Source organism: Acartia tonsa, chromosome 10, assembly GCF_053477335.1.
Source record: "Acartia tonsa isolate MP-2025a chromosome 10, ASM5347733v1, whole genome shotgun sequence".
NCBI lineage: Eukaryota > Metazoa > Arthropoda > Copepoda > Calanoida > Acartiidae > Acartia > Acartia tonsa.
The window spans coordinates 13,446,418-13,471,826 of record NC_137269.1 but is presented as its reverse complement, the minus strand read 5'-3'; the positions used below and the strand labels follow the sequence as shown (position 1 = coordinate 13,471,826).

The 25,409-nt window shown below is 30.8% G+C and overlaps 2 protein-coding genes across 38 annotated transcripts in view; one reads left to right on the top strand and one right to left on the bottom strand.

Moving 5' to 3' along the window:
• The window catches only part of LOC145329451 (alanine--glyoxylate aminotransferase-like), a 557,715-nt gene that overhangs the window by 87,278 nt on the left and 445,028 nt on the right, over window positions 1-25,409 (top strand). The gene's annotated exons all lie outside the window — the stretch shown is intronic.
• rhea (Talin_middle and talin-RS domain-containing protein rhea) overlaps window positions 1-25,409 on the bottom strand; it is a 205,122-nt gene that overhangs the window by 70,733 nt on the left and 108,980 nt on the right. For 35 of the 37 annotated variants that reach the window (XR_013882905.1, XR_013882909.1, XR_013882906.1 and 32 more), the window contains 4 exons: window positions 14,712-14,801; window positions 14,286-14,354; window positions 12,370-12,449; window positions 11,533-11,615 (listed from right to left, as the gene is read on the bottom strand). Coding sequence is in view for 32 of the 37 variants with exons in the window: in XM_080173562.1 (XP_080029688.1) it covers window positions 11,533-11,615; window positions 12,370-12,449; window positions 14,286-14,354; window positions 14,712-14,801 (322 nt within the window). In the remaining 5 variants the exon portion in view is untranslated. Of the gene's footprint in view, window positions 1-11,532; window positions 11,616-11,865; window positions 11,910-12,369; window positions 12,450-14,285; window positions 14,355-14,711; window positions 14,802-25,409 lie in introns of those variants that run through there. The other 2 variants (XM_080173590.1, XM_080173591.1) reach the window with 1 other exon arrangement.

Sequence of the window (25,409 nt, the reverse complement as noted above, 5' to 3'; positions counted from 1 at the left end):
ATAGTCTAGAAAGACTAAATATATTTAAGAACACACACACACAAATGTCTTTCTACACCTAATGAAATTCCAACCCATGCCTTCATAAGAATTAAAATCAACTACTGCAAAGGGATGGATAAGAAAATTATCCTTTAAATTGTAAGAGCAGTTATTTTTGGATAAAAAATACTTTTTTATTTCACAATTAAATTTGTTTATAGTTTTATTTTATATTATGTGTAAGATATAGATATAATAGACAGTTTTAGAGAATCATTAATTCCTACGTTGAACATTTCAATGAAAACCTAACCAATAGATCAAGCATTTGGTAAGTTATAACTTAAGCAATGGAGTTGTATATTTGAACAATAAAAATAAAACCTAAAGTTAAAATATGGATTTTATTCCACTGTATTCATAATATTTGGGAGGCTCTTTGCTATGTACCTATAAGGCTAAAATCTTTTTCATTCTTGTATTCCTTACAAGTTTAGATAAGTATGAACCTCATTTAGGTTGCACTTTAAAGTTTAAAAATTTGACAATTTTTGTAAAGTTTGAAAAACTAATGAATTTCTATGTTACATAATATACATTGTTTTATCCATGGCAAACTTAAGTGCGTATATTATATCAACAAAAGACTTACATCAAGCGTTTTATGGTAGATATAAGGCTCCAAAATCTAAAAATTTTAGTAACTAGAATCTTTTTTAAAAGAAAATAATCAAAATAACATGTGGATGAAAACAATGCTTCTAGGCTTAACAGGGATACTTTACAATGTATATTTTATAACCAACTTTAGCCAAAAGATTACATCGACTTAGACTCTTAAATTCTTAGCTAAAGCACTTTTATCGTTTGGGCAAGATTTACAAAAGAATCAAAGTATAAGATATATATTGCTCAATATTTTGAATATTAAAATATAAAATTATAGATAAATTAAGAGTTTTTTGCTGTAAAGTAGCCTTTTTTTACAAGAGATGAATAGGGCAATGAACAATAATATGATTTTACTTAAAATTTTTGTGTGAATCAAAGGATTGTAGATTGATATAATATGCATTATATTCTTCCTTTTTGCTAAATAAATGACTTATTCTTGTTTAATAAGAAAAATGGTATATCTATCAAAAATATTCTCCAAGTGCCAGAAAAAAATCTAAATCAAACCAAAAATGCATAAAGCTAAGTTATCCAAGGATAGACAGATATTTTGTTATGTCTAGGAGAGAAAAACATGCACTACTAGTTTTCTGCCAAGCAGTGGAACATTTTATATTTTTCTTATAGTTACACCATTTATATGTTGAGAAAAATTGTAAGTTTACCTTAGAAATAGGCATACAGCCATTCTTTTCTTCATTTTTATTTCTTCTTTTTTATCAAGCATTGAACAATTTAAATTAGGTTTGGTTAGATTTCTTTAATTTTGAACTTTATTTTTTTAAGTTTGATATGTTTAAGATTTATTTTGTACTTTTGTATGCTAAGGAGGATTATCTGTGGGACTGTTGACCTCCGTGTGGGACTGTGGCTGATAAACTGAACCAAAATCCCTCGGACAAGAGATATGGTCCATGGATAATGTTATGGGGTGGATGGGGGGATACAAGAATTTTGTATTTTTGGGATGGGGGGGGGGGGAGGACATGGCAGTATTTTGTGAAGATGTATATATATACTCTAGCAGGGCTAGGGTAAGGATTCCTTAAGATAGTAAAAAATCTGGGGAAATTGGGAAATGGCCAGATAGGGCATCCGGTATATCAGGGGAAGGGGGGAGGGGTCACAGTAGAATTTCAGGGAAATTTTATCGTTCTTATTTAAGGATAAAGGTTTTGAGAAAAAGATTTTATCTTTTAAAACTTGAGCAATCTTTTTCAGATATAGTAAAAAAAGATAAAAAAAATCTAATTCTGTAATTGGTTTTTTTTCCAAAAATATCATAATGTACATATATTTAGAGTATTTTGGTAAAGTTTGTCCGTAAATATCTCTATTTTATAGAAGCTTCACATAGGTCCTTGGATGGTTTTAGGCTGTTGAACAGCCCCTATAGCCCATATCCCATCGGTTACAGAGACCTTATTGATTGGAATTATGTAAAAATTAGAGTTATCTGTTTTAACGTCAACAGATTGATTTAAAATTCTAATTTTTGTCCTAAAGATATATAAAAGATAAAGTAAATCTATAAACGTTTATTGAAAATTAAATTATAGCTTCGAAGTTCAAATTTTCAAAAAACACCCAAAAATCCACTGTGAAGGGGGGGAACAGGAAGTGTGTCACAAAAAGAGAGAGGATGATTTGTAGCCGGGGAATGGTAGAGAATAATGGGGTGGTGTGGAGGGAGGAAGCCCATCATTTATAGTCCCCACTTCCATTCAGCGAGACTGCCAGTAATTCATAGCTGTAAGGACATCAGAAGGACAAGAAGGGTGAAACTCAGAGGGACTGGGTAACTCAGATAGAGACAGAATCACGAGATAATGCTGGACTTGTCCCACAGATGGAGGTTGTGTAGAGGCCGGGAGAAGGATGTTGGTTTGTGTGCTACACTGGCGGCCTCTGATAGGGGAAACTGGCAATAAATCTTTTTTTACACATCACTGTGAGACAATATCCAATTCCCAAAAGATTATTCATTTTACTAAATCTAATAAGTTTATAAGTCTCTCATTTTAATTGGTAAAAAATGTAAATAAGATTGATTGCTCATTAAATTTGAAAGGATCAATAACAAAAATAATCTGATTTAATCAAGATAAGATAATTTGATCAGAAATAAAATATCTCCAAAACCCTAAATAGACTAATTAGGTTATGCTTTGATGGTATTTAATGGTGTTTTTATGCTATCAAAACTATTAAATATTCAGCCTTTAAAACTAGGAATAGAGGGAGACATATTGATATATATTGATCGAATGCATTTTGGATCATATGAAGAAAATGAAGTCATTCCTAAAAAGGACAGAAATTCCCTTCCTTGGGTATAGGAAGGCTATTTACTTTCCTTTTTCTTACAAATTCTCAGTAAGGAAGGTGATTTCTGTCCACTATCTTACAAATTCTCACTAAAGGAAGGTGACCTCTGTCCACCATCTTACAAATTCTTCCTAATTCTTAGAAATTCTTCCTTTTCCTCACTATTACAACTATGCTTAATAAATCTACCTTATTTACCCAAATTCTCACTTATTCTCAGAAATTCTACCTTAATTACACAAATTCTCCCTTATTCTAAGAAGACCTACCTTATTCTAGCAAATTCTTCCTTATTCTAAGAAATACTTCCTAATTCTATGAAAATCTACCTTATTATAAGACATTCTTCCTTATTCTAAGAAAATCTACCTTATTCTAAGACATTCTTCCTTATTCTAAGAAAATCTACCTTATTCTAAGACATTCTTCCTTATTCTAAGAAATTCTTCCTTATTCTAATAAGATCTACCTTATTCTAAGAAATACTTCCTAATTCTATGAAAATCTACCTTATTCTAAGACATTCTTCCTTATTCTGAAAAAATCTACCTTATTCTAATAAGATCTACCTTATTATAAGACATTCTTCCTTATTCTAAGAAAATCTACCTTATTCTAAGACATTCTTCCTAATTCTAAGAAAATCTACCTTATTCTAAGACATTCTTCCTTATTCTAAGAAATTCTTCCTTATTCTAATAAGATCTACCTTATTCTAAGAAATACTTCCTAATTCTATGAAAATCTACCTTATTATAAGACATTCTTCCTTATTCTGAGAAAATCTACCTTATTCTAAGACATTCTTCCTTATTCTAAGAAAATCTACCTTATTCTAAGACATTCTTCCTTATTCTAAGAAAATCTACCTTAATTCTAAGACATTCTTCCTTATTCTAAGAAATTCTTCCTTATTCTAATAAGATCTACCTTATTCTAAGAAATACTTCCTAATTCTATGAAAATCTACCTTATTCTAAGACATTCTTCCTTATTCTAAGAAAATCTACCTTATTCTAAGTAATTCTTCCTTTTCCTTACTAATTCTCTCTTATTTTCAGATAACCTAGCTTATTCTATGAAGTTCTTCCTTAATTCCCCTAATTCTTCCTTTTTCTCAGATAATTTTCCTAATTTATATTGGGATATCATAACTGAAATAGAGGTATAGAGAATATATAAATTCTGCCTTTTCACCTTCCTTATTCTCTCAAAATCTTGGTTTTTCTCACATATATTTCCTTATGTTTATTGGGATATCAGAACAAGATGTGTAGGATAAGTTTGGGTTGTATCTTTTGACCTGAAATATTTGTTTGTACTTTAGAGGAGGAACCCCAGTCTGTAAAACAAATATGAAATTATCTTAAGAAATAATAGTACATTCAGTATTTTTTTGGTTGTATCTTTTGACATTTAGTGTTTATGTTTTAATTCATAAAATTATTGATAATATTAACATAATTTTACTGAGAAATAAACCTTATAATAACAGGATAGCAGAAAATAAGAACAGGAGTCTTTATAATCCTTCACTAGCCAACACATACAAATATTAGACCAAGACCAAAAAAGTAATAATTTCAAAACAAATTTAAATATATTGTTTTTTTTACTGATATTTTCTTCAATAACTATATGTAATTATCAATCCTTTTATAAAAGTAACAGGATGTTTGTCTGGGCTCCCAAGAGAAATTGCTTAAAGAAAAAGTTCCTACCCTACCCATCAGAAAAAAATTAATTTCCTTGTCAAAAATAAAATACCAGGCTTAGAGTCAGACATTTTTATTTGATTAATTACCCTAAGTGTCCATGGAAGCCTCTAGTGGCGTAGCTGCTAGTCTCAACCAATGTAATGTTTTTTTTTCACATTCCTATTTATGTGGTACAAACTCTATAGAAGGTTGGCAACTTATTTTTTTTGCCGGAAGTGATTGAACAGCTGATAATTATGAAATCAATTCAAGGGCGTACATTGAAGTTTTACTATTTAACCAAAAGGGGGGGAAAAGTTTAATAAATAGACAATAGAAAAAAAATAAATAGAAAGTTGTAATTGATTAATTAAACTTGGAAATTAAAATCATTTTACCGGCCATTATCTTATCCCTTAGATCTTGAAGACTGGTTTTCACACATTATCCACCCCATAAACTGCATACGGAAGCAAAGGTTTTCTATAATTAGGGTCGTTCCGTCAATGTGTTAGCTTTTTTCGTTTATTTAGACATTCAAAACATGCGGATTTTTTACAACTTTTTGTATGAAACTAGCGGCTGCGTCCCTAGCCTTTGGTGGCTTTGTATTTCAATGGGTAGAAAAGAGCAGAATAGACTAAAACCATCCCTAGACTTAAATTAAAATAAAAAAGTTGCCTAAAACCATCCTGTACCTATGTAAAGGTTCTCTACAATGGAGAACCTAATCGGTTCAGCGGTTGGCGATATCCTTCTTTACTTTTTATAATTGGAATAGCGGCTGCGCCCCTGGCATCTAGTAGACTCTTTCTGTTGAGGGGTAAGGAGGTGGAAGAAAAATAGCCTAAAACCATCCCAAGGCTTAAATATAAAATAGCCTAAAACCATCCCGGGACCTATGGGAAGGTTCTCTACAATGGAGAACCTAATCGGTTCAGCGGTTAGCAAGATCCTTTGTTACAGACCAAAAAAGGCTCACTACTTTATATAATACTAGCGGCTACGCCCCCTAGAAGCCTCTAGGGGCACTGCACTGGTAGGAGAAGGAAAAGTCGACCTCATCCTATTTTAAATTTGAGTTTCCAAAGAGTTATAAAAATAATTTTTTGGGGGGAGAGGGAGGTTAGGACACCCTCTCGAAAAATAGTTTAAAACCTTCCCAGGACCTATAAGAAGCTTCACTGTAAAGGAGAACAATATCGGTTCAGCGGTTAGCGAGATCCTTTGGGACAGACAACAAACGCTTACTACTTTATATAATAGGACTAGCGGCTACGCCCCTAGAGGCCTCTAGGGACACGTAATTTTTTTTCTCTTATCAATCTATTTTAAAATCAGCTATTTACCAAAAATATTTTTTCGCTGATAGATTGTGTTAGTTATGTTTTTTTCCCGGGACATATGAGAAGCTACCCTGTTAAGGAGAACCCGATCGGTTCAGCGGTTAGCAAGATCCTTCGGTACAAACTTACAAACACAGAGACATCCTGTTACTTTATTATAAGGATTTATTTATATATGTAACATGGGTTATTTTTTAACATTTTATTAATGGAAGACAATTGTTTCACTATTAAACAGATCATCGGTTCCAATTAAAATGTATAAAAAGAGTTACATCTTTATATAAAAGGATAATTATCCTATTCATCATACTTTGGGAATAATGATTCCTAGGACAACAAGGTACAATATCATATGCAAGGCATCTCTCTAATCAAATCCTAATAAAAAAGTACATATATATAAACAGTATCCTGTATTTAACAGTTTAAACATTTTTACAGTAACACATTTATAGTCGGATAATTTAGTTCTGACACTCTAAAGTTTTAATGTTCTTCTTTCCCGCCGTTTTAGAGCTTCAGTTTTATGGATGTTGTCATCCTTTTTAAAACTAAAATAAGGGTTGTGGGTTGACCTCCCCTTACCTTAGGTGCCCTTAAAGGCCTTGAGGAGCGCAACTACTAGTCAATATTCAAAATTAACATTGTGTGTTTGTGTATATCTGTCAATACCTGTGATTATATATGTATATCGAAAGCTCTCGCTAACTGCTAGACCAATTTCTGGTTCTCCTTTGCATAAATTGGGGAAGGTACCCCTACTCTCCCAAGAGAAATTACTTAGATAAAGAGGGTACAATGGGCTGTTTAATAATAGTCCCCAAAGTTTTATTATAATGATTCTTATTCGTTGGCTTATTACCTTGTGGAATATAGTGAATTTTGATTCTTTGATTTTTTGTGTTCAAACGTTTCAACCACAAATTTTTAAGGAGTAATTTTGTGTATCATTATTGGGTTGTACATCAATTTAACGGCCATTGTATTATCCCTTTACATCACTGGAAAAATCTGAGAAGAAACAAATTTAAAATCACATTAACCAGCATAAAAACTAAAGGCATTAATAGTTAAAGTATGTAGAATGCCTTGGCCCCAAACAGTCACAACTCATTACCAATCCCATTTAGGACTTCTCCGACAAAGGTTTTGCAATCAAAATGGTGGTTGTGTGATGGGTGTTAGTGTTACTTAACCTAATACCTCGGGTGTTTGGGCAGTTATTTTGGTTTGTTGGACCTGGCGTTTGAGTTAATTGATAATACCCAGGGATCTAATGGGATAAGATAATGGCTAATAAAATTATGTAAATCTCAATGTTAAAACACAAAATTACCCCTTCTGTAGATTACAATTACAAACATTTGGACACTAAACTTAATACACCAACCAATTAAAATTTATTAAAAGTCCTCACAGTTGTTAAGCCAACTAATAAGAAAATGTAATTGTAAATATTTTTGGACTTGTGTAATTAACAGCCCAATGTCCCCTTTCTCTCTCTCTCTCTGCAAACACCAATATTCTCTGTTTATGTAATACTTTTTGAACCACGGTAGCGCGTACATCCCCAATGATGATGCACAAAATTATCCCTTCTATAGATTAAAATTAGTGGTTGAAACGTCTGAACACTTAATTAACCAACCAATGAAAATTCACTCAAGTGCGTAAAGTTGTATAAACTTACAAATAATAAAACATTATAATAAAACTTTGGGGACTAGTGTAATAAACAGACCATTGTCCCCTCTCTCCCTGAAATAATAAAAGTATAAACAAAATTAAACATGGATGACAGCATCCATAAAAGCGAAGCTCTAAAACGGTAGGACTTACGGACACTAACACATGTATAGTGTCAGAACTGAATAATCAGAATATAAAAAAAGGAGTCAAAGCAAAATTGTGAGTAAATTTGTTGGAAAAACTTCTTGATAGAGGATAATGTATTTGGACATATTTAATTTTTTTGGACTTGATTATAGAGTAGCTTTGCTTATAATATTGTTGCTTTGTTGTCCCAGGAATCACTATACCAACAAATTATAACAATCGGATTATTAGATCACATAAAAATTTGTTGTTAAAAAAGTAAAGAACCAACATGTTTAAAATGGACGTACGGACATTCTGGTAATGATTATAGAGTTGCTTTCTTAATCATACCTAAATACTAAAGGAATCACCATGAAATCGACAGGATAATTCTAACATGCCTAAATTAATGAAAAAAGCTATCTCTCTCAGACGTACGGACTGACGGACGGACGGACGGACGGACGGACCAACTCTAATTATAGAAAAGCTTCGCTTTTTAAAAAGAATGACAATATCTATAAAAATGAAGCTCTGAAATCAGAAGGACCTCATTGTTATAGGAATCATCATGCCAAGTTTTAAATTGATAAAACAATTTTAACTGTTTAAATTAACGAAAAAAGCTAACTGTTACATACAGACGGACCAACCCTAATTATAGAAAACCTTTGCTTCTACCACTTTGAAGTCTCAGGGATCTAAAGGGATAAGATTATGTGTTCAATTTTTCAACTATAAGTTAAGTCAGTATTTAAATTATGTATCGTACAGACTTTAAGGTTAAAGAAAACACTCACATTTTTAAAAGAAAATATACAATTTAACATTAGCGATTGGGTGGGGTGGGGGAGGGTAGATAGATAGATAAATACTATGCTAATTTTTGTACAGTTTACATGATTTGTAATTTACATAATTATAATCTTACGTAACTCCAGTCTTGTATATTTTAATGTTTTTATGTGCAATCTTAGTTCGTTATTGATAAATAATTGCTATTCTGCATAATTTTACACATTGCTATCGTGTTATATAAAGCTAAATGATGATCACTGTTCAAAAAGTTTAATTTAAATATTTCTGGAGAGAACACAAAAACTTTCTTTATACCCCAAATAGTACAAATTCATAGTACGCCCTTGCATCCATTACATAATTATCAGCTGATTTATAGACAAACTGAAAATTAAGTTGCCAACCATTTGAGGGGGGGGGTGTACTTTTCATTATATACAAATATCTGACTCTCTGCCTGGGTTTTTATTTTATTATTGTAAAGAAAATTTTTTTTTTTTTTTGGGGGGGGGGATGATTTTCCATTTTGGTCTAATATTTGTATCAGTTGGCAAGTAGAACAGATTATTGATACAGCTAGTGTGTTTTACAGACTGGGGTTCCTCCTCTAAAGTACAAACAAATATTTCAGGTCAAAAGATACAACCCAAACTTATCCTACACATCTTGTTCTGATATCCCAATAAACATAAGGAAATATATGTGAGAAAAACCAAGATTTTGAGAGAATAAGGAAGGTGAAAAGGCAGAATTTATATATTCTCTATACCTCTATTTCAGTTATGATATCCCAATATAAATTTAAAAAATTATCTGAGAAAAAGGAAGAATTAGGGGAATGAAGGAAGAACTTCATAGAATAAGCTAGGTTATCTGAAAATAAGAGAGAATTAGTAAGGAAAAGGAAGAATTACTTAGAATAAGGTAGATTTTCTTAGAATAAGGAAGAATGTCTTAGAATAAGGTAGATTTTCTTAGAATAAGGAAGAATGTCTTAGAATAAGGTAGATTTTCTTAGAAATAGGGAAGTATTTCTTAGAATAAGGAAGAATTTTTTGGAATAAGGTAGATTTTCTTAGAATAAGGAAGAATGTCTTATAATAAGGTAGATTTTCATAGAATTAGGAAGTATTTCTTAGAATAAGGTAGATCTTATTAGAATAACTAAGAATTTCTTAGAATAAGGAAGAATGTCTTAGAATAAGGTAGATTTTCTTAGAATAAGGAAGAATTTCTTATAATATGGTAGATTTTTATAGAATTAGGAAGTATTTCTTAGAATAAGGTAGATCTTATTAGAATAACTAAGAATTTCTTAGAATAAGGAAGAATATCTTAGAATAAGGTAGATTTTCTTAGAATAAGGAAGAATGTCTTATAATTAGGTAGATTTTCATAGAATTAGGAAGAATTTCTTAGAATAAGGAAGAATGTCTTAGAATAAGGTAGATTTTCTTAGAATAAGGAAGAATGTCTTAGAATAAGGTAGATTTTCTTAGAATAAGGAAGAATTTCTTAGAATAAGGTAGGTTATCTGAGAATAAGGGAGAATTTGTAAGGACAAGGAAGAATTTCTTAGAATAAGGTAGATTATCTGAGAATAAGGAAGAACATGGAGGTATTGGGTTAATTTTCTTAGAATTAGGAAGAATAAGTGAGATTTAGGAAGGTGATTTTTATCCTCTTTTTCAGATATGTAAGAAAAAGGAGAGTGATTTTTGTCCATATTTGAGATATCTGAGAAAAAGGAAGATGATTTCTGTCCTTTTTGGAAGGGAATTTCTGTCCTTTTTAGGAATGACTTCATTTCCTTCATATGATCCGAAAAAACTGATCTTTACACTAAATTTCCTAGTAAAAATTGTAAAAATATTTTTTTGTTTTATGGAGAGAGAAGGGTTATATTTTTTTGCATGGTAAATGGGTTAATTCCCCCTCCCACCATTCCCTCTTAGGAAGAAAAAATGAGCTATCGCTCAATCATTAAAACCCTAGAAATTTCCTTCCACAGTATTTGGTTGGAAAAATAACATTCATTAATTTACATCCCTTATTTACCCAATTTTTTACCTATTTATATGGTGGAGGCAAATGATATTTTTGTGATTTTTTTGTGAGGCCGCACAGTGCTATAAACCAGAAGAAAAGAGGAACAGGACTGCTCATATATAGTAGTGGTTTCATATAGCTTATAAACATTGTGAGAAGGGGGGGGGAATACTTCTATGGGTAGGAGGGGGAAATTTGTTGGGTAGGGGGAAACTTTTGGGCATCATATATTGATATATATTCTATATATATGTTTATAGCAATGGTATAACATACAAGATTAAGAAAAATGAGGGGAAGACAGAAATATATATATATACAATATATGAATAGGGAGCAAAATTTTATGTTATTTATTACAATCTTTTTTCTAGCAGAAAAAGCAGTAAATCTAAAAAGTTGTTTTTATGTTCCAAATTTTACATATATTTCATACAACAAAAACTAACATTTGAATTTTTATCTTATGACTTAAGTTTGAATGGAATTCGTGTTATATATAAAACCTTCATATAAAATAAATATTTAAGCCCAAACAGTTATATTGGCTTATGTTGTCGACCATATGGAACTTTAAGTCATTTATTGCTTTTCCAATAACACCATAATGACTACACTCTTAGATTGAGGTAATAAACCCCAAAAGTATCTGTAAATTTCATTAAAAAACAATTTGCTTCTCACTTTTCCGCTAATCAAACAATTCATATCGAATTTTGTTAATATCATGCAATCACTGCATACCAATATAATAATCCCAAATACTAATTATTTTGCACAGGACTGACTTTTGCTCAGGCTACCCAGCACAAAATTAACGAAAACAAAAAACTTACTTCCATCCTCAGTCTGTAAATTTCTGCGCATAGTTTTCATTTTGGGGTCCTCCAAAACTTCATTGTCCTCTCCCTTCTTACGTCTAAACAAAATATTTAAATTAGTATCTTGAGGGATAAGACAATTAATGATAAATAGATGTTGCTCCCCGGTGATGATTAACAAAATTACCTGTAGATTAAAATCATTAGTTAAAATGTTCAGACACAAGTTTGAAAGCAACCAATCAAAACTGAAAAAGGTACTTAAAGTTTGGAGCCAACGAATAAAATAACGCAATTGTAAAACTCTAGGTACCAGTTTTATTTTGATTATGTATATTTCTTATTTACCTGAGTGTAAGTGTCCCACCCAGAGTTCTAGTTTTATTTTGATGGTGTATATTTATTATTTACCTGAGTGTAAGTGTCCCACCCAGAGTTCTAGTTTTATTTTGATGGTGTATATTTATTATTTACCTGAGTGTAAGTGTCCCACCCAGAGTTCTAGTTTTATTTTGATGATGTATATTTCTTATTTACCTGAGTGTAAGTGTCCCACCCAGAGTTCTAGTTTTATTTTGATGGTGTATATTTATTATTTACCTGAGTGTAAGTGTCCCACCCAGAGTTCTAGTTTTATTTTGATGATGTATATTTCTTATTTACCTGAGTGTAAGTGTCCCACCCAGAGTTCTAGTTTTATTTTGATGGTGTATATTTATTATTTACCTGAGTGTAAGTGTCCCACCCAGAGTTCTAGTTTTATTTTGATGATGTATATTTCTTATTTACCTGAGTGTAAGTGTCCCACCCAGAGTTCTAGTTTTATTTTAATGATGTATGTTTCTTATTTACCTGAGTGTAAGTGTCCCACCCAGAGTTCTGGTTTTATTTTGATGGTGAATTTCTTCTTCTTCCTCTTTTTTCTCTTGTGCCTAAAAGTATAAAATTTAGATAAAAAAATAGTTTGTGATGCTTCTCTTTGGTTAGGTTAGGTAAGGATAGAGGGGCTACGTTTGTAGAGTATTCTCAAAGGGATCAGTAAATGCCCTTTGTCTAAGTTATACAAAATAGCTAAATTTGACCAAGACCAAAATAAACGTACCATAAACATTTTTTACCTATTAATCTTGTGGTTACCAAGATATTAATAGGCAAACAAATATACAGTTATACAACAAGGTGTGTTAAGGAGGGAGTGGAAAATGTAAATTACACTGGGACTTAATATACCTTTAGATTTTGATGGTTGCTTGTTTCTATAAACTTGAAGTGTTAAAACATTAAACATTTCAATTTTTTAGTACTGTTGTTTATCATGAATGGGGATCAACACCAATTGTCTTGTTCCTTAGAATCCCTGATGCTATAGGATTACTTAGAAGCAGTAATGTGAAGAAAAGATTAAAGATTTAGATTGTTATCAGAAAAATATGCATAGTTTTCAAATAACTTGCTAATAATGACAGCCACGCTACTATGCTCAGTATCACATTCTTGGCCAAGGTTATCAGCTCAAGGTCAAAATAATCGTTAGGCCAGGTCACAACTGAAGTAAACCTAACCTTTCGTGCTGTTATCATATCAACACATGACTGTATGTATAGTAATAATGCCATTATTGAAATTTTAAGAACTTTTTAAAAAATTGGTCTTTGCGTTGACTTGAATATCTGGAATAATTCATATATAGAAATTACAAAATGTCTATGGATCTATTTGTACCGAAGGATCTCGCTAACTGCTGAACCGATATGGTTAACCTTCACATTGTAGCTTCTCATAGGTCAAGCAATTTTTCCTATTCTTTTTGAAATTAAAATTGAAAATGGGGATGGAAGGTTTATTCGCCCCCTATGAATCATGATTCAAGCAACTAAATTTTGAGCCGTATTATCATTTTTGGTTTTTTTTCTAGTCGTTTATCTAAACTTAGATATCAGTTGTCATCCCGAAATCAAAAACGTGGACACAATTTACACGACCTAACCTAAGTATTTGAAATATAATTTTTTTGACATTCTATTTTAGTTGTGTTTGTTATGTTAAGTATTTTAATTACAATTTAATTGCAACTGTTACCCTAACTTCATTATTTTATAATTCTTATCCCTCGCATAAGATTAATTGGATGTGTGTGTGTGTGTGTGTGTTATTAAAGGTTTTGTTAATAGACGATTTGATTTTCTTTTTAGGGAAGCTCCATATAATTGAGAGGAGAGGGGACATTGGACTGTAAATTACACTGGTACCCAATTTTTTATGATCAAAAACTTTGAGTACTTTTACTGAATTTTGATTGGTAAGTTTTAAACTTGTAGCGTCCAAACGTTTCAACATATAAATTTAATCTACATAAGGAGTAATAATTGGGGATGAATATCAATTTATCGTCCATTGTTTTATCCCGGTATCTTATTTTATTTCTATGGGTAATTGTGTGTAAATGAAATTAAACCTTCCCTCCCTCAAAAGCCCCTAGGGGCTAATAACACTGAAATTGATCTTATAATCTTTCATTTTACTATTCATTGACAACTATCTATTATACGATGCGATGAATAGATATTCTAATGCTTTTAGCCTAAAAGGATTAAAAATCTGATAAAAATAGCCTGGATACGAAAAATCATTTGTCACATCGTATTACAGACAGTTTTCCTCAAAATTTAAATAAATATAATTTAAATTGGAATCAATCTTAGACCTTTTTATTTTACTATCATTGGAAAGAAGTCTATGATACGATAAAGAAAAATATTTGAACTTACCAAGCTGTATTCGTCGTAGTTGGTGATACCAATTTTAGCACAGATTATAACCATCAGATTTGATACAATCTAAAAATATACAATTTGTATTAATAAGGAATATTTGTTATTCTAATATTTGAATATGCAATGTTTTTGTTTAAGTTTTCTATGCCTCTTTGATCCTTTCCTGCTTAGACTAAACTAAAGTTGACTCCCTTTTAAAGGTCATGGGAAGATTTATAACTATTTTGAGGGAGGGTACGACCACCCTCTCAAGAGGAATCACCTCTAGAAAAATAATTAACCACCCGAAAATTATATTCTTACTTTTTAAAACTAAAGTGAAAGTTAGAGGAAGAGGGTTCAAATTCCATCCCCTCTCCCTCTCCTCACCTAAAGAGCCCCTGGAGGCCTCTAGGGGCGTAGCCATTAGTAAAGTATTACCTGACTGTCATCTACCATAATGGATCTTAAACTTTTGTCTTGCAGACGAACTTTCAACAATCTCATCTTTCTTCTATACTCCAAAGTATCCTAAAAAATAAAAAATTAAATTAACAATTAAATTTAAAATGTGTTACATATTCAAAACAAGGATGATAACATTCATAAAAAGCAAAGCCCACAAATAAACAAGTTTACAATAAAGTTTGTGCTACAAGTACCATTCACGCTTGGCAATTTTATTGATTATTTTCAAAATTGAAGCTATTTTTTAATTATTGTCCATCCGTATGCCAGAAATGAAAAACTCTTAGTGTTTATTTGGGTATATTAGAATTGTCCTTTAGATGTCAAACCTGGCGTGAATAAGGAGGCGTAGCAACTCTATAAGCATTATCAGAAAGTCCGTTGGGACGTTTAAAACATGTTTTAGAAACGATTAGACATTGTTGTATATTAAATGCGTTGTTATTTTACAATGTTTGTTTTGATCGCTTTTATGGATTTTGCCATCCTTATTTATTAAGTATCTCAACAACAACAAAAAACATGAAAAAGCCCAAAAACTCTAATGAAGTAAAAATTATACGAATTTGTATAATAATTCTAGCCATGAAATTCATATAAATGTTTTATTTATGATGGTTAAAAATCCGACCCCATAAAATTTTAGCATTTCGTGAAGGCTATATATATGTTAACAACAGTGGTACAAGGACAGGACAATGGAAGGGAATCCTAATAATTGAACATTGAAATTTGGCGATTCTTATGATGATTAGGCAAGTTGTTACCATCTAGCTAAGGTAACTAATAATTATTTCAATTTTGATATTTTGAATTTTACAACAAATTACGAAAATATTTTTTGGTTTCTTCTGCTACTTAATTGTTTTTGAATTTTATAGTTAGTCACTTTGTTTTTATGCATGTAATCATCCTTGTTTAAAGCTTGTTGTAATGTAAAGCAATACAGATTTAAGCAACTTTACAAGATACATAAAAAATAGAATGATTGGGATGTGCAAATAAATTTGCACCTGCCCCTACCCCAAGAAGGGGTGGGGCTTTGTTCTTTTATATTGCACCGGTACCCAAAGTTTTATAATTAAGTTATCTGATTCATTGGTTTAACAATCTTTTATTGAGTATTGATTGGTTGCTTCCAAACTAGTTGTGTTCAAAACAGGTAATTTTTTTCATTATTAGAGGTCTACATCAACCTATCGTCCATTGCCTAACCCCTAAAATCCCTGAGACTTAGGATCTTAACAAAGAAACACAAGTGATTAATAGTTGAAATATTTCATTAAAAGCTCATCAATTAATATTAGTAACTATGTAGTACATATTCAGATTTGACACAAACATAAACATATTAGTAGTAAGGGATACTCAGGGGTTTTAAAAGACAACAGACGATAAATTAATGTATATCCCAAAGAAGATAAATTAAATCAAACTTTCTTATCACTTATCTTAATAAATTAACAACAAAAAATGTAATAGGTCCTAGGACAAACGCAGGAATCCCAAACGTCGGAGTGGAAACTAAACCTAACCTAACTTATCTTATAGGTTGTCAAATGCCTAACCACTGCGAGGGGCTTATTTGTATATTCATATCTTAACTTAACCTAACCTGTATAGAAATACATACCTAATTAATTAAATATTTCAACACTCCTGCGTTTGTACACTCCGACGTTTGGGACTCTTGCTTTTTTCCTGGGGCCATTTTATAGGCGTTGCTACAAAAGACCAACTCTACAAAAGACCAACATTCAAAAAATCGTAATGCTAGAAGGTCATGGCCGCAAAGACCAACTAGGCGTTGCTACAAAAGACCAACACCTACAAAAGACCAACATTCAAAAAATCGTAATGCTAGAAGGTCATGGCCGCAAAGCTCGGCCCCCTGGCCTGCCTAGCCACGGGAGCTCGGCCCCCTTGCCTATAACCTAACCTAACCTAACCTATATGTATGAATGTTTAATGTACATTAACTTATACCTATATAGTTTAGAATTTCGTGGATTTTACATAAAGTGGTTGGTAGATTTTTTTTTCAAATTTTTGATATTTTTTTTTACAAAATTTAGGTAAGGTTAGGTTAGGTTATAGACAAGGGGGCCGAGAGACCGCGGCTAGGCAGGCCAGAGGGCTGAGTGCTGCGGCCATGTATTGATTATGTATTACTTTATTTATAAATTTGATGTTTATATAAAAATATATAGGTGTTGGTCTTATGTAGGTGTTAGTCTTTTGTAGGAATTGGTCTTTTGTAGAGTTGGTCTTTTGTAGCAACGCCATTTTATAAAGTACACAAAGTTCTTTGCTAACGAATAATAATACGTTATTATAAAACTTTTAGAACTATTATTATTAATAGTCAAATCTAGCATATTATTTATAAAAATCTTTACATCTATATGAAACATATCTCATTTTTTGGTGTATTTATTAATTTTAAGGGATACTTTTTCATTTAAGCTTTCATATTGTTCATGTTATCATTCTTGTTATTGGGGGAGGGGAGGGGGGATTGATTTTAGGTAACATATGTGATTACTAGATAATACATTTACATACAACATTGATATAACAAGGTAATACATTCATTATAGGGATGTATTCATCTTATTGTACCTTAATGCTGTTAAATGGATATACGGATGATATTTTTGTCAATATTAACATTCTTATTAAGTTTTTAAAGTATCTCATAATATTGGGCAGCTTTTGGTCGCTTTTGTCTCATACAACTGATTTCCAGATTCTTTAAATGTCTGAAATTGGCTAATATCAAAACAAATCCTTATCTTCAAATATTAAACTACTAAACTAAAAGGAAGAACAACAAAAGATAGTTGGTTAATTGAAATCCCATTATATAAAATTATGAATTGCCTTTTAAAGGAAGCTTCACATGGGTCGTGGGTCTGTTTAAGGCTATTACATTTTTAAATCTAAGCCTTGGAATGGTTTTAAGCAAGTTGTACTTACTTTGAATACAATTTCTGAGATGCTATGGTAGCATAAAAAGTGATAAAATAAAATACACAAAAACACTACAAAATTAAAATATGTGAAGGGATTATATGTAATCAAATTTCCTAAGATAGGAGACATAAATTGTTTAAATGGCAGCGTTGACATTCATCCAATTCAATGTCCTACACAATCTAATTATGAATGTTCAGGGGAGGTATTCTATACACCCCCTATACATTCGCCCTACTCACTAAATTTGGGGGGTGTTCATTTAAGAAAATCAATCCTAACAAGATAAAACCATTTCTCCCCTTCCCCTATTTTGTATCATGCCCTTTACAAAGTTTTAGGACAAGGTAGGGTAATAAGATATCGTTTTTAAAAGATTCTACGTTATTGGATGGTATGTTGTTTATTATTTGTCAACTTTTATGCTGGTATTTTTAAGGGATGTTTTAACCATTGATTTAAAACCCTTTAATCACTGGATTATTATAATTATACAAACAAAGGGGGGTGAAAATAACCCTTTAAATTTGTCAGGGGGGTTGGATACACTCAACTACAACCTCATCTACACGCTTCTCGTATGATATGAAACAAAGTATATTGTTTATCTCCAACTTTTATAAAACCTTGCGCCCCATATTAATAATAATATTCCTAGAGTTACAAATGTATAACATTCTTTTTTTTGGGGGGTGTAGGGATTTTCACTTAAGGATTATCCCAAAAGTCAAATGTAATTTGTATAAGAACGGACACCTCTATTTCTTCATCAATTGATTAAACTTATTGTTTTTGTTAGGTTTTTGAATTAAGGTTGCAAAAATTACTTAAAAAGCAGCTTCTCCAAAAAGTCGAGAAATTTTCTTTTACATTCCAAAAAGTAAAATTTTCTCTGTGTTAGGACCATTCTTAATACAACGACTCTTTATAATTTTTATTCCCTCTCAGGGGAGTATTCAATGTAGTAAGTAGTTGTTGGCGTTTAAACAATTCAGCAAGAAAAAGTTTTTAGGAGAGCAGTTATTCTTCTATGATGTCGGACCGACAGATTGTAATATAGAATTACTGCTAACGGATTTTAATACCAAACATGGTCTAAACTTATCTGTTATCTTATATAACTAGGAATTGTAGGTTAAAATAAAGCCTCCAATATAAATGGAGCAGTGTTACTGTTTTGTGAGAACTCTTGTATTAGTTGTTATGATACCTAATGATAATCTATTGTACTCCATCTTAACAGAGTATATTTATTACATCAAAAAGTAAATCTATCGCAAGGTTTACTGAATCTAAAGTAGGAAAATGATGTTTAGATTCCCATTGTGATGAAAGGACTGGATAGTATATAAAAGTAAAACTAGTGTTTATTTAAGTCAGATGATCGAATTGTGTGGATATTTTTTTATGCTTATTATTGGTTTGAAGTATTTTCAATTAGGGCTATAGCATATTTAGAAAGGAAGGGGATATGGAAAACATGTCTCTTATTCGTTGAATTATTAACTTTGGATACATTTATTAATTCTTGATTGGTTGGTACAAACTAGCAATGTTCAAACTTTTTAATCAATAATCTTAACCTTCTGATTAAATTTTATTTGATTGGTAAGGTTCCAAACTAGTAGTACCATAACTTTTCAACCAATAATACACAAAATTATGCCCACTAATATAGAAATAAAATGAAAAGCACCTTATAGTTAGGGTATGTTTCATATTAGTCTTTTAAAGAGTTAGTTGTAAATAAATGTATGTTAATTGTAAAACAGTCAAATTAGGGAGGGGGTTACTACTTTTCAATCCTTTAGTATAAACTCCCACTCACCCTCCTTGTAAGATGATTACTATTAGTTATATACACAATTATCATTGCTATAATTAACTTTGATTATGGTTATATTCTATTATTAATATTTTTCCAAAATAAAACAGTTTGGAAAAAAATGATAAGATTTCATTGAGAAAACTGAGCTCCCTTACACTTTATGGCTGTTGTTCATCGAAGGTTGAGGAAAATGCAGACAAAAACCGAAAAAAACTCCAAATATAAAATACTAGAGTTGGCTCGATATAATTATCTCCCTATTGGCTAGTTTTCTATATGCATATCTATTTCTCAATAAATCTATTTTCCTCACCCGGCATTACCATCTAAAAGAAAGTAAATATTTAATAATTTAAATGATTTTTAAAAGATTTTTTTAAATTATATTTTTTTCTTTACATTACCATCACCAAAGGGTTAATGATGATGATTACAATTTTAGTTTAATATTTGAACACACAAAATGTCGCCACAATCGAATTCTTTTAAAACATAGTTTTCTTAAATTTATTATTTTGTTATGTAATATTTATCCCTGAAATACAGGTTTTTATGAGTGATGGTTATGTTTGGTTTAATTGGGTTGAGATATTCAGTTTGTGTCTTTTATTCATAGCTTAGAAAGCCTAATAATAAAAGAAGACCTTTGTCAAAGGCTGAATTTGATCTTATTATTCAATCCCATTCACAATTTTTAAATTCTATTGTGATTTTAAGAGATTTAACTTTGTTAATTTTTGGTTGGATCGGTTTTATGAGATTCAGCGATTTAGCACAGATCAAATTTAGTAATGTTTCTTTGAATTCTAATCAAGTAAAGATTCGAATTTTTAATGCAAAGAACGACAAGTATAAGAATGGACAAACTGTAAATTTTCGTCTTAATGATTTGTTGCTTAAAATAGTTTTGAGATATATTAGATTTTCTGGATTAAAGTCTTTATCTTTAAATAAGGATGTTTTTTTATTTTGTAATATTGTTGATAATTCATGTAATTTGTATGAATCTTTGTCATATAGCGAAATGAGATCGGCAATTTTCAATCTGTGTAATTTTGTGGGGATAAATACCGAAAGAATAGGAACACATTCTTTGAGGATTGGCGGGTGCTCTGAAGCATCTAGGCGTGGAGTCCCTGATTATATTCTAGATTTTCATGGTCGTTGGGCATTAAACAGTAATGCTAGGGCTAGATATCAAAGGGTGGAAGGGGAAGATATTTTTTATGTGTCTGATGTTTTAAATATTTAAGTAATGATTAAATGATAAATAATCCAGCTTTGTTGGGTTTGGACTAATATCTAATTCTTGTTTTATTTCTGGGGTAAGATATTGTATAACATGTGTTATTTAGACTTGGATAAATAATATTTTGTTATGTAATATTTATCCCTGAAATACAGGTTTTTATGAGTGATGGTTATGTTTGGTTTAATTGGGTTGAGATATTCAGTTTGTGTCTTTTATTCATAGCTTCCCTCCCTTTGTAGTTTACCCACCCTTGTAGTTTTTGGATGTTTTCTTAAAAATTTAAATTCTATTTTTGGTCCAGGCTCGGCATTGTTATTGTCAATTTTTTTTTAAGGATTTTATGTTTTATTATATTTTCATGATTTTTATATGATATATGTTTTTTTATATTTTATATGATATGTTTTAATGAATGGACTATATTTTATTCTCGCTTTATATGAATAAATGGACTTAGTTTGGACTAATATCTAATTCTTGTTTTATTTCTGGGGTAAGATATTGTATAACATGTGTTATTTAGACTTGGATAAATAACATATAATAAATTTAAATTTTCTTTTTTATGATTAGAAATTAAATACATCAATATAAGGTAAATAGCAACATGAAATGAAAAAAATGAATTTATTTTTAATAAAGTAAAATAATGGGTCTTATCGTTCTGGGCAATGAGAGTTTATTATGGATTATTGGAGCACTATGAGTTTTAATCATATATTCCTTGGAAAACTTGAGCTCGTTTATAGACATTTATTTCCTATATAGATCTGACATAGATCTTGAAGCAATTAAGCAGGCCGTTTTGTACATGTTAAAAATTGGAAGATTTCATTAAATAAAAGTATTCGCAAATATACTTAGTAAATGAAATAATCTAAACCATCCCAAGACCTGTATGTAGCATTCTTATAATGGAGAACTTAAACGAGATCTTAAGGTAAAGAATTTATGAATGTGTTAAGCTACGGAATGGACACACTGACAAATTTAGTTATTGAGTAGCTACGCCACACACAAAAAAAAGTCAATTTTTGCTGGTTGCACATTACTGTATCATATCAAATCAAATATTCCCCCCACTTACAAAAATTATTATAACTTGGGTATTCCCTTAATCCTCCCCCCCCCCCTCACACTCCGGTTCTTAATACAAACCATTTTGTACCCCCCCCCCCTCCCTCACCTTTCGTTCAAAAACAATTCCCCAAGATTAATTCCCCCCCTAAAAATATATTCAGCCCATTGAGTTTTTGATAGATCAAGTTTTCATGTTGATTAATTTCTATGGCACTCACTGTAAAAATTTTATTTTATACTTTTTATATAAAGTAACTGGATGTCCATCTGTGTGTACCAAAGTATCTCGCAAATTGCTGGAACGATATGGTTCTTCTTTGCAGAAAAGATTTTTATAGATCCTGGGAAGAATTATGACTATTTGTTGGAAAGAAACTTGCACCCTCCAAAGGGAAATTTTACAATTTTGTCATTTGAAAAATACAATAATTTAGTTAAATTTAGATTTTTTGCAGGTTTTACCAACAAATCACAAGAAAATTATTTACAAAATTACAAAGCATATTATAAAGGAAATATGATTCTATTATTATTCTTATCTGTGGAAAATAAAATTAAGAGTAGTTTTCGTTGGAAAAATGATAAATTTGAGGAAAAGATGTATATTTTTGCAGTGTTTATTTGCAGAATTGATAAATACAACAAACAAAAGACTGACAGGTCAGAAACAAACATTTTTTAAAGGTTCGGTTCGTCCGTTCGTCGTTTGTGACGGATAGCTATAAGTTAATTTGGACATGTTAGAATTGTTCTATAGGTGTCAGTCATGATCACTTTAATCAAATGACAAATAGTCAATATAAATTATTATTTAATTTTGATTACTCAGTTCAAAACTGATGGTGTTTAAACTTTTCATCCAATAATTTTCATCTATAGGAGGGGTAATTGTTGCAATCATCATTTGGGATGTCCCTAAAGATCCCTGGGTAAAAAGATGCATGACAGAAATTGGAATCTGCATGATGATATTTACTTAATACTCGGGGATAGAGAGATAGGACACTGGCACGTCTAAATACCTTTTAATAATGTCTAAATTTTACATTGACGAAGCTCTTTTCTACGAAAAATAAAATAAAAAATAATAATAAAACCATTTTTAATCGGCTCCTCGGGGCTCACAAAACAAGAATTAATATTATAATTTTTCATTTTACTATCCGAGATATAATACGATGCGATATATAACTAATCTGCCATTGTCTCATCCCTTAATCCTTGTTTTTCCTCTGTTAACAATGCAATAAACATGTATTGACATTTGTCGAAGGAAATCTCGTAATGTGCAAAAACTTACATTTCCGCCAGTTTTTTGCTAATGTGTGCGTGTGTGTGCGTGTGTGTGTGTGTGTGCAGAAATTGGTAATGCAAACATTATGGTTACATGAAAACCATTTTTTCACACCTCGCTAGCTAAACTTACAGGTTAATCTTAAAATTTATTTCACATTTTCACAACATTTTTTTTTAGTTTTACTTATAAGATAACTTCCATCTAAGTTTTCTCTTCAATACTATGGTCAAAATTTTAGTCATAACGTCATGAAAAAAGGTCATGATATTTAAAATACTATCACCCATAGCTTTTCGATTATCTTTCTTTTGCATTATTTAATGTATGTAAGAAAGACAACCTGTTAATTTGGAATATTAACCCAGAGGTTCAAAAAATCGCACAGTGCGCAAAAAAAGAGAAATAATTTTGGGCAGGAAATTGGGGCTAATGGCTGACAGGATATAGAATCGATTTGCGGCATTTTAGAGCATCTTGCGCGCTAATTTTTCAACTTAATTATATTCTGTCATGACAATTTGAGGTTTTTCATGAAAATTAGAAGAAATTCAAATAACAAATGACATGCATTGTTTACCTACGTTATTACTAAAAGCGCAGCTAATTCATAATTAGATAAAGTCCGTCCGACCTGGGCCACTTTCACAAATAAGGTAGTTTTGTTGTTTATTGATGCCTTTAATTAAAAACTGAAGATCTAAACTATATTAATGGCAATGATTATTGAGTTGGAACGCTTTCTAATACGCTTTCTAATTATAGATAAGCTTTGCTTCTAAAAAAGGCATGTAAATTATTTTATAGCCCTTAATGGAAGTAAAATATACCCTTTTAGTAAAGCAGTATTATATATAAATTTAGAAAATCTCAAATGCATTTTTGAATATTACCCTGAAAATGTCTTTAGCATGTAATAATTTCTGCAATGATAGGCTGCAAAATTGCATATTTGTAGGGGCGGGCATAGAAAGGGGAGGACACGTCTCTGTATATATATTTTTTGTGATATTTTAAGCATCAAAATATTATTCTACTTTCTTATTTATTGGCTCAAAACAGTTTGTAATGCAAAACATTTTAAGTGCATCTTGATTTTTAAAATCTCAATTTTATTTCTTATTTAATTTTATTATTTTTGGATGTTAATCTCTTAATACACCATTGAAAAAGCTTCTTCTATGCATCGCTATCTAAAGCAAATTTTGTGCTATTTTTCAACGAGAAAACCGGCCTTCTTCCCCCCTTCATCTTTTATTTCCTTATTTCAAAAATATAAAATTTTTCTATTAGAATAACAAAATATTTTTTTTAAATACATTAGTGGAAATTTCAGTTATCAGCCATTGGCCAATCCCTACTTTAAACATTCTTTTTAGTATAATATAATATCCCATAAAAGAAATTAGTTGTTTATAGAGAGCGCAAATGTATCTTTACAAATAGAAGATAAATGTACGTCGCTACAGACAGATATATATTTCTAAAGTTAGTCAAATTCTTAGAAAAAGTTGAGAAATGGACAGAAAACTGTGAGTTTGTTTTAGGAATGATAAGGGATAAGATAATCAGCGATAAATTGATATGTATCCTTGATGATAATAAACAACTTACTCTTTATATAGATTTATAATTATTGGTTATAAAGTTTGGACACTACTAGTTTAGAACCAACCAAGTAAGATTCAATAAAATTACCAAAGTTTTGAGCTAACAAATAAGTTAATGTGATTATAAAACTTTGGGTACCAGTGTAATTTACAGTCTAATGTCCCCTCCCACCCTGAGTTTATATAGTATTGATATATAAGGTAAGGTTTCGGCCATTTCGTAAAACTAAAAATAAATCTTTTCAAGGAGGTAGGAAACATTAGGCTTTAAATTATACTGTTACCTAAAATTTTGAAAAAGAAGTTAGTTTGTGTGTCTCAAAGACATTTCCATTATTTAAGGTAGTGAGCAAACTTTAAAACCAAAAATCTTCATCTTCAGATGGGGTAACTTTATCATCATTGGGTATGTACAATTGACATGACAGTTGGTTCTATTTCATTTTTAGATATAAAAGAATCATTGCATTATATTGAAATGCTTATGTTATGATTTGCTACAATTTGTATAGCAAATCACCTCTCTAATTTTAACATCAAAGTTGTGTAAGTTAAATGCTATTACAATAATTCTATATATACTCTTTATCGCAATTCTAATAATGATAAACATCACTTATCCCTGAAACCC